The sequence below is a fragment of the Pediculus humanus genome, genomic scaffold (assembly GCF_000006295.1).
Source record: "Pediculus humanus corporis 1103172107598 genomic scaffold, whole genome shotgun sequence".
NCBI lineage: Eukaryota > Metazoa > Arthropoda > Insecta > Psocodea > Pediculidae > Pediculus > Pediculus humanus.
This window is the reverse complement of record NW_002987212.1, coordinates 7,840-18,224: the sequence shown is the minus strand read 5'-3', so window position 1 is coordinate 18,224 and position 10,385 is coordinate 7,840. Positions and strand designations below refer to the sequence as shown.

The following is a 10,385-nucleotide window of genomic DNA, read 5'->3' as shown; positions in this document are numbered from 1 at the left end:
TAGAGCTATATAGTCACACTCAGAGCATTTTGGAAATGAAACATGGGCCGGAGGATGAATACCATGTTTGGTATACAAATGATACAACAAGTGATTTCTTTTGCTGTTTCTCAAACCGCAGTACTCACAAATCCTGGCATCTATTTTCAGTTCGTGTACCTGTTAATAATTAATTCAATAAAATTATTTTGCCTTACATATCGCAGTCTCAGGGTAATGCAATATTTTTTACCTCAACCAAATGTCTTCTGTAAGTATAGTAAGACTCGAATTCTATAGGATTTATTTCTTCGCAAACGTGACAAAACCAAGGACCAGTTTTGTTCTCAACGTCAAACAATTTTTCCTTTTCATTTTGTCCATTTTTAGCAAGAGGTAAGTCACCAGAACTTTTATTCGTCAGAAAAATATAAGAAACCAGCGAGGACGACGACTAAAAATTAAAATGTAATTTGTCAATCATTCACAACTTTTAAAATTCATAACACGAAAAACATTTTTAAAAATTATCATACTTTGGCTCCAGTTCCGACATCCCCTTCGACAGCTTGTTGCATTGCAGGCGGTACCGCTGCCGGATTTTTACTCACTACTCGCAATTTAATATTTTCTCGTTTGGCTAAATTCGGATATTTTTTTAATACTTCCGATACGATTTTGACATGATGTTTGCCCGATTGAAGTTGACTGACGTTCATTGGTAAAACAATTTTTTGCTTCGACACCACTTGATCCGGCTGTTTAGTATCATTATTAGTTACATTGGTTGTACTACTAGCAGATGAAGTAGCAACTGTGAAATCGGTGCCAATTTCATTTTGCTGTTGATTATTTTCTTTTCCTTCTAGAGAAAATCTAACTTTTTTAGAAGAAGCAGGAGGTTCGGGCTTGAAAATTGTTTTTAAAATTGGCTTTGGTGTCGACGAATTGGCGTTTGAAACATTAAAATTCTGCATTCACAAACAGTAAAAGTAAAATTAAAACAGTTACATATAATTTTAATGTATTTTTTGTAAGTGTGATAAACAATAAAATTTGAAAAGAAATTTGTTATTTATAAAACGTACGCTTATATCAGCGGGTTCATCTTCACACTGCCCATACAAATCATCCGTATCCATCATGTCATCTGCATTTTCTTCACTACATATTATTTCATTACGTAATTGCTGTTGTTTTCCGTATTCTTTCATGTCTTGTAATTCGCTTTGCTAAAAACATAATTTTAAATTGTGAAAACATTTACTTTTATTTAAGTAATAAATTATAATAAAGTAATAAATTACCCGCGATCTTTTATAGGGAGGTGATTCCGAGGGACTTTCTTCGCAACTTTGCCTTAAAGAATCATCTGATGAATAATCATTTCTTTGAGTTGTGCTTTCGGGATCTAAAATAATTGGATATGAGATTTTAACTGAACCATCGTAGGAAAGAGTTTTTAAAGCATCTTCGACAGGTTTCAATGATGTGAGATCATTAAGATCTTCTTCCCATTCAAAACGTGTGGGTTTTCCTTTTTCGGTAGAACGATAAGTTGTGCGCCTGAAAATTAATTTAATACATCACTCACCAAATTTTTTAGGGATTTTAAACTTTTTAAAAAAACTAATAAATTTAATTACATACACATTTTGAACATTTTCCGTCAAAAACTGAGATCCACTAAGAGGAACTTTTCTTTTCCAAACTGGAAGCCTATAATTACAAATTATTTAGTTAGAAAAACTTAATTTTAATGATTTATTTGTTTTAATAAGAATTAAAGGAAATTGAAAAAATTTGTAGAGTTGATTTTTCGAGAATAAAATATCGCTATATTAATAGGAGCAAAATTAAATATTAAATATCATTTATAAGTACCTTAACGAGACTAAAAATTACCATCGTAGTAATATTAATCGATATTTAAGAAATAATCACTCACGTTTTAAGGTAGATACACTTAAAATCAACATCTTTGTTCAAATATGAGTTCTATACAATTCAGGTTAAAACTAAAATGGAGAATATTTTTTTTAAGAATATAAGTAAAGTAAAAAAACATAATAATAATACTTTTATGAAAAACTAAAAGGATTTTTCACTACAACAGATTAATTTTTTTTTTTACAAGGTATAAAACTTAAATTATAAAAAAAAAAATGAAGTAGCTTTTAATTATTTAATAATAATCAAATTTTAAAAGATTATTAAATTTTAATAAAAGTTTTAAATACATACTTTCTTCCAGGCAAGGTGGGCGGTAAACTAACATCAACCACTTTAGGCTTTGTATTGACTGTAGCCAGTTGCAATCCTATATTTTTTTTAAAACTTTTTGGTTTGCTTTGACTATTAGTTTTACCAGTAGCAACATCACTCCATTGTACTAAAGTCACATTACTGTTAAGATTTTGATTTGATTGAGAAGTTTTAACTGACACAGGTATCAAAGTAACAACAGGTTCTTCACTTTGCTTGGTTAAAGAATTAGAGGAATAATTTCCTTGTAATAAGGAAACATCAGATGAAGAAGTAACAAGTTCTTGTCCATCCTAAAAAAAAAAAAATAATAATAATAATAATAATAATAAAAAAAATGAAATGAATGTTAAAAATATTGAGTATTTAAAAAATTAACCACCTGACTATTATTTATTACATTTTGTGTGGGTAATAAACCTTCATTTTTCTTTAAAGAAACTTTGGTCAAAGGCTCTTCTGATGGTTGATTCCCATATTTGTTTGAAGTTTTACTTGATTGTACATCCAAAAGTTTAGTTAAAATAGTCATTCGCAATTTTGTAGCTGCTTCATATAATCTTGGCTTTAAAGTTACCGGAAACTCTAATTTACCTGTATACATAAATCTGAAAAATTCAAAAAAAAATTTTTTTTTAAAATTAAAATAAATAATTATCACAATAAAAAAAAATTTTGTACAAAGTAATATTTACCCGATAATAGGAATCACTACATCTGGTTGCATTTCATTTGATAATTGTAAAAATTCACCATGTTCGGAATCTGTCATAATATCTAATGATTCAAAATAATCTGTACATGCATGTAATACAAGTTTGTGCACCTTGAAAAAAAAATTTACACATGATTAATTATTATCATTACATCTTTTAAATATTAAAATAATTTTAAACATAAAACAAAAAAAACTTTTTAAAAAAATCACTTATTCACAATAAACGTAAATCAAAGGGCTTAAATTTAAAAAATTAATTAAACACTTATGTTGTAAGTGACAAACAAAGTTGAAAAAATTTTTGTTACCTTTATTGTTTTGACATTATCATCCAAAGTAGAAAACATAAGAGTTAAATCACAATGTGATTTTTTTCTATAAAAATGATTAAGCCTTTGTAAAAAAAATAAAGGCCAGTTATCCACCTTAACTTGGTGGTTAGCAATATTTTCTGTTTCACTCATTTTTCATTTGAAATTTATAAATTTTAATGGCAATTATAAAATTAACTCTTACAAAATTTTCTGAAAAAAAAAAAAACAAAATCTAAATTAATAAACCTGACTTATATTACACAAAGCTTAAAAGTAAACAAAATTAAATTCTAAGTAAAAGTTATTTTACCCAGAAGAAAGCAAAAAAAAATTTTTAAGTTTTAAAATGAAAAAAAAAAAAAAAAAGATTTCCATTATCGCCCTAAATACTTTAATTTAGTATATTTTAGAATATAAACGGGTAAAATATCTTTATTAAATGTAATAAAATATAAAAAGTTTTAATTTACATTTGAAATGTATAAATTTATTTCAAAGCCGCGGATAGTCAAAGGAAAACATAAAACATGTTTAATTGAGGAAGAGCATTAAAATTCAAGCTACTGTAAAGTTATGTGAAGAAATTGTTTTTTAAAATCAACAATGTACTTTATATATGTTATAACAAATAACAAACCTTGTGGTACTGTTGATAATAATTTTTCGTAGCTCCATCTTTACATTTCACAAAGATTAACGAGAATTATCAAAATTTTACTATGCAGAATAGTTCATTATGCGTTTGGTAGATAGCAGTAATGAATTTCTTAAAAATCGATTTAGTTGTCTGCTTACACTTTTAATAAAAGTGTAGTTTCTGAACTAACATTTAAGTTATGTTAGATCGTTAAATTTTTAAATATATTTAAACGAGGAAAATTTAACTTTGGAATGAAAATGTGTGAAATGACATTTTCGTCTTTAAAATCTTCTCATCAAATGAGAGAGTTTGTAAGTACTTATCTTTAATTATCACTTACTTTTATAAGTAAAAATAAATGTTTCCAATGCAATTATTTTGTAAGAAATTTCAAATAATGATTTATCAATTTTTTTTTAGGAGGAAAAAAAAATGCAAGAGAGGAAAAGAAATATATTGTATTTAATACTTCATCATCTTAAGCAAGAAGGGTAAGTATTTATTTTTTGTATCTAACTTAATTTCATATATACACTAGTATATATTTTGTTTACAGTAAATCTTTAAAATTAAACTTTTATTACTTAATATTATTAAAAAATATTTGTATGTTTCTTATAATGCAAATCAGTTATCAAGTTTTTTTTTTTTTTTTTTTTTACCAAAATTGTGAACTTTATAAAAAAAATTTAAAACCCCCTTTCATGTCTTAAATTATAAGAAGCAATATCAAATTTGAAACTTTAATCACTTTACAGATACTATAATAGTGTTGCTACATTTATGAATGAAGCCCAATTATGTAACTCATATCAAATTTGTGATAATGTAGATCTTCCATTAATTATCCAAGATTTTGAAAGTTATTATTATGTTCGATTTCAAAAATATCCCAAAATTTGCAAAAAGTCAAATCCAGAGGAAAAAATTGTAGAGTTAAAAAAAAAAAATCATAAATTTCAAAACAAAAAACCAGGTAGAGTTTAAAGGAAGTTGCCAGAATAAATGAGTACATGTAAATAAAGCACATTTGATTTTAATATTTGTTTCAAAACAATTTGTATTTTATTGCCAATTTAAATTGCAGATATTTTTTATTTCTTATAATGAAATATTTTTCTCTTTTTTTTGTGCTACCTTATTCCCATTTTTACACAGCACAATTTTATAAATTAATTTTAGTTTGTTGTTGTCTAGAAATTTCTTGTAATTTTTATGTAATATCAATATCACTTTTTCATTATTCTGTTAATAAAGTTAAATATCATCGTTTTTCTCTATTATGTTAGAGTATTATATTTAAATTTATTTTTAAATTGTTTTCTACACATAATCAATTTAATTTTCAAATTATTTAAATTTCTTAATTTAAAACTATTTAGTTTAATGTCACTGGTAATTTAATTATTAATTTTAAATAGATTTTGTACCTTTATAAATCACAATTTGTACTAATTATTTTTATATTTTATTTCAGATTCAACAAATCTTTCTACAAAAATAGACAACAATTATCAAAATACAAACAAACAACCTACAAATTTAAATGAAAAAAAAATTAATGGAGATTCAAACTTTCTCTCAGTTGTACCACTGGGAAATGAAAATATTTCAGAAGATGTACCATTCAAATCTCAAAAAATATTAAAACCACTCGGAAATTTCAAGAATCAAAGTAGTGAATGGCTGGCAATGGCTGAACTAATTACTAAGGTAAGTAATTTTTTAAATTTAATACTAGATCAATAAATATCTTTTTATAAAATAATAAATAAGTTTTCTTGTTTGTATATATAAATTTTCATAAACAGGGTATCATCTTAAACAAATTTTTAAGACAGAAAAAATATATTTTAGGATATTGTTCTACAAGACTTAAATGTCAGATGGTCTGATATTATTGGATTAGAAGATGCTAAACGATTACTAAAAGAGGCTGTAGTTTATCCAATTAAATATCCAGAATTATTTAAAGGCCTTTTATCACCTTGGAAAGGTTTGTTGTTGTTTGGACCTTCAGGCACTGGAAAAACACTTTTAGCTAAAGCAGTTGCTACAGAGTGCAAAACAACATTTTTTAATATAACTGCTAGTACAATTGTAAGCAAGTGGAGAGGAGATTCTGAAAAACTTGTTAGGGTATGGAAAATAAATTCTATAAAATTTACTTAAATAACTTAACAAATTCAATAATTTAAAATTGTAAGTATGTATAATTAACATTTTACTTAAAATTTCTTAAAGGTTATGTTTGATTTGGCAAAATACCATGCACCATCTACAATATTTTTGGATGAATTAGATGCTTTGGCATCAAAACGTGATGGAGGTCATTATTCCAGTGAGCATGAAGCTTCAAGAAGACTCAAAACAGAATTATTAATACAGTTAGATGGTTTATCTCAAACTGAAGAGCAAGTCTTTTTTTTGGCAACTTCTAACTTACCATGGTATGATGTTTGAAGCCTTTCATGATTTGAAATTTTTAAAAAAAAATTTATAAATTTTAAGGGAACTTGATCCTGCCATTTTAAGAAGACTTGAAAAAAGGATTTTGGTTGACGTTCCCAACATGGAAGCTCGTGAATCTATGTTTAAACATTACTTGCCAAAAATTGTTAATAAACATCCTCTTCTTAAAACTGATATCAATTATGAACTTTTAGCAAAGGTAATATTGTTGACATCAAGTTGACTCGTAATTCTTTTTATCAGCCAAAATTGTTTAGACTAATAGTAACTCATAAAAAGTTATTATACTACAACTATTAATGATTTTTAATATTTATAATAATTAGTCTAATTGCCGTAAATTTGTTAGAAAACAAGTAGATTTTTTAATTTTTTATTCGAATAGGAAACAGAAGGATATTCCGGTTCTGACATACACTTAGTATGTAAAGAAACTGCAATGGAAACTACTAGAAAAATATTTCAAGTATTGGAAAATAACTCAAACATTAATAATGATTATTCCAAATTGGAATTAAAAACGATAACTACAAATAATGTTCAAATAGCATTACAAAAAACTAAGCCTTCAGCACATCACCTTGTAGAAATGTACAAATCTTGGCAAAATAAATTTGGTTCAGTGTAATTATTTAACTTTTGCAAAAAAAATTTTATATTACATTTTAATTAATTAAAAAAATATCGATTTAGTTATATTTATTTTACAATTAAATTAATTTACAATATTTAATTTAATATTTCGGTAGTGCTTAACTTTAATAATTACTGTATTTATATTTGTTTTAAAATTATTTCTTTAGTACTTCTGCATAAAGTTTTTGTTGCGATTCCTGAGTTTTAAAAAACGAAAAGTTTTATAAAAGAAGGATAAACGTCAGTAATAAATTATATAAAATATGAAAATGCAAAAATTTGTGATATTTACTGTAATAAAATTTATTATGATAAGTGTAATAAATATGCATTATTGATTTTTTGCCATTTTTAACCCATGATAATAGCCTGTATGATAGCCATTCATGTACCATGAAATTAACATAGCATTCATTGCTTCAGTTTCATCTTCATCTCCACACATATTTTTAAACATATGAGGGGGAGGAGGAGGAGGTGGCATAACACAATTATATTTATTCGAAGGTGAAAATTTTAGTGAGGTGCTACTTTCTGTTTTCTTGTAATTATTTTTCTTATTCGAAGGTGTGGGTTCAATGGGTTCACATTTTATATTTGAATTTCTCATCGTTTCATCTGCGACTGTTACATTCTAAAATGTCAATTTAAAAAATTATCAAGTACATGCATTTTTATTAACATACCTTTTAAAATTAATACATTTTATTAACTTACATTATCATTAGTAGCTTCACGTATTTGTTGTAATATAGCCTCTTCGCCATTACTAGGTTTAAGATTTCTTAATTGAACATTTTCTTCGTTTTCATATCCGTAATACTTAATTTTACACATTCCTGTAGAATCTATTATAGCCATAATTTCAGCTTCATAATATCGTTTATCTTCACTATATTGACACCTACATTTATCTCCAACTTTCCATTTATAATGTTCTTTTCCTTTTTTATAAACTTTTTTTGTATTTTCTTCCACACATCCCTCTCTAGCAAATTTAACAGCTCTGTCATAAGCTTCAACTAACATAGCATCATCCCAAATATCTTTAGCGTCTGTCAAACTATCATCACCGTTTTTATGATTCTGTAAAAAAAAAAAAATAAATAAACAGTTTAACTAAAACTTACTAGTTATACAAAATAACATAAATTGTAAAAAAATTTAAAATATCTAATTGTATGTACCCTGAACTTATGAAATATAACTGCGCCTTCTTCACTCATTTTATTTACTTACAATTTATAATGTTTAAAAAATTAAAAAAAAAAAAAAATTTTAAACAATAAAAATTTTGGAAGCTAACAACAAAAAAATCTAAATGGCGAGTGAAATGTTTAAATTTTAAAATCATAGAGATAATAAATTATTACTTTATGGTTTTATAAGTCGATCACTTTGAACGACAAAAAAAAAAAAAGTTTGGTGATTTTAACTTTTTAATATCGTTATTAAAATTAAATGATTTTTTTTGTAACAAAAAATGTGATTAATATCTTACAATAAATTCATTGTACATTTCTAAGTAAGTATTTTTTTAAAATTTCTTGTTGAGTTACAAAATTGTGTCATTAAATCATAAAAAAAGTTCGTTTTTTTTCCCAAATGATTTTTATAACGTTATAAAGGTATAAAATTATTATTATTATTATTATTCATTACAATGGTGACAATTTTTTATGTGAATAGTAAAGGATTTTGAAACAAATAACTAAAATTGAGTATGAAAAATATCTGTTTAATGAGATATAATAATAATATTAATGATATACTTAATAATATTGATAAATACTTGTACTAATTCATTTTAAAAAATTATTTTTCATAACTTCAATAAAAGGGCTTATGAAAAATGGCGGTTAGGGAAAAAAAAGCTAAAAAAATTAATACAGTAAATTTAATTTAATTAAAAAAAAAAAAAAAAAATACACACAGTTTTAATAAGCTTATAAAAAAAAAATGTTTGCAGGTTGTAATTATAAGAGATAAAAAAAAACAATTATATTATTACATATTTGTTGAATTAAAAGGGTGTTGTCTGTTGATGTCAGTAAATAAATTGAATATCTGCAAACATTGATAGTTTAATAAAAAAAAAAAAATTGGTAAAAATATTTTAGTAATTATTTTTTATTATTTTTATATATTAATTTAAAAAAAATAATAATAATAACGGTTGATTAACCAGAGAACAAACAATAAGAAATTTTATGGGGGGCATTGAAATAATAAAAGAAAAAACCACTAATATTATTATTTAACCTAAACTTTATTATATTTTCAAGTATCAAATTTTTTATTATATTAAACAATAGAAATTTAATATAAATAATTTTTCATTAAATATTATAACAAAACTTTTAATATCTCATATTTTACCATATACACTTATAATTATATTTATATTAAAAAAAAAAAAAAATTTAGAACATTGAATATGAATAACATTTTATGCTCAGCATTATAAGTAATAAGAAAACTAATTAATTATTTGATAATAAATTAATTTATTAAATTTTTTAAACTTTTTACTAAAATATTAATATTAAATACATTTACAAAATATAATAATAAATAGTAGGAAATGTTTCCTGTTGTAAAAAAATGAAAGTATCACATGTAATTTTTTTTTATGTCAAGTAGAAAATATTTTCTCTTATTAAGAGTTGGTTTTTTAAACAAATTACAATTATATCGTTAATTATATAAAAAAAAAGGAGAAATTATTTTTTTTTTGTATTATTTTGTGATAATGCGCGGTAGAAATTCCATTTTTATTTGCAATACATATATATATATATATATATATACATATAAATAACTTTGTTTTTCCATAACTTTTCAGTCCGTTTCGCAATCGCTCTCCATTTAATAACGAACGTTACGCATAAGCTTTTAAGAAAATTAAATTTTCGGTTTTGTTATTTATATATATATATACTAAAACCATAAAATTAATAATGTAAAATTTTATTATTTTTTTTTTGTAGTTAAACAACCGCGAATTTTTTTATTTTATTACCTTAAATTTTTTGTACATAATTAATTTTAAATATTTTATTTTTATTTATTTGATAAGGATTTAAATATCTCACGATTAATAATAATAATTTAGTCGGTTTTTTTTTTTTTGGAAAATGGGTAAGTCGTTGTACGTAATTTAATAAGATTCGAAATTTAATTTTAAATATTTCAAATAAGAATTAAAAAAAAAAAAGGAAATTAAAAAATGTAGAAAAGCTTCAATTACTATTTGTAAGTTAAAATACTTTGCAATAATCTTTTTTCTCTTTATTTTCACCTTTTTTTCGTTACACATCCGGTATTTTCTTTTGATCTCGTTTAAAATTTTTCCTTTTTC

General features: G+C 24.1%; 3 protein-coding genes across 3 annotated transcripts in view; 1 reads left to right on the top strand and 2 right to left on the bottom strand.

Moving 5' to 3' along the window:
* Phum_PHUM234130 (uncharacterized protein) overlaps window positions 1-3,426 on the bottom strand; it is a gene marked incomplete at both ends in the record, with an annotated part of 6,022 nt that extends 2,596 nt beyond the window's left edge. Inside the window, 10 exons of the mRNA XM_002426015.1 lie at window positions 18-159; window positions 233-433; window positions 516-950; window positions 1,068-1,211; window positions 1,287-1,545; window positions 1,630-1,698; window positions 2,224-2,537; window positions 2,627-2,852; window positions 2,940-3,070; window positions 3,271-3,426. Coding sequence (XP_002426060.1) covers window positions 18-159; window positions 233-433; window positions 516-950; window positions 1,068-1,211; window positions 1,287-1,545; window positions 1,630-1,698; window positions 2,224-2,537; window positions 2,627-2,852; window positions 2,940-3,070; window positions 3,271-3,426 — 2,077 coding nt within the window. The remainder of the gene's footprint in view (window positions 1-17; window positions 160-232; window positions 434-515; window positions 951-1,067; window positions 1,212-1,286; window positions 1,546-1,629; window positions 1,699-2,223; window positions 2,538-2,626; window positions 2,853-2,939; window positions 3,071-3,270) is intronic.
* A 922-nt stretch (window positions 3,427-4,348) lies between these two features.
* Phum_PHUM234120 (Katanin p60 ATPase-containing subunit, putative) lies at window positions 4,349-7,016 on the top strand (the record flags this gene model as incomplete). Its single annotated transcript, XM_002426014.1, has 9 exons — window positions 4,349-4,407; window positions 4,675-4,778; window positions 5,114-5,172; window positions 5,299-5,311; window positions 5,394-5,629; window positions 5,774-6,055; window positions 6,161-6,366; window positions 6,428-6,587; window positions 6,774-7,016. The coding sequence occupies 9 exons, from the start codon at window positions 4,349-4,351 to the stop codon at window positions 7,014-7,016; spliced, it is 1,362 nt and encodes a 453-aa protein (XP_002426059.1).
* Window positions 7,017-7,355: 339 nt separating this feature from the next.
* Window positions 7,356-8,173, bottom strand: Phum_PHUM234110 (survival motor neuron protein, putative; the record flags this gene model as incomplete). Its single annotated transcript, XM_002426013.1, has 3 exons — window positions 7,356-7,658; window positions 7,742-8,079; window positions 8,155-8,173. 3 exons carry the CDS (start codon window positions 8,171-8,173, stop codon window positions 7,356-7,358), a joined length of 660 nt encoding a protein of 219 aa, XP_002426058.1.
* Window positions 8,174-10,385: the final 2,212 nt, after the last annotated feature.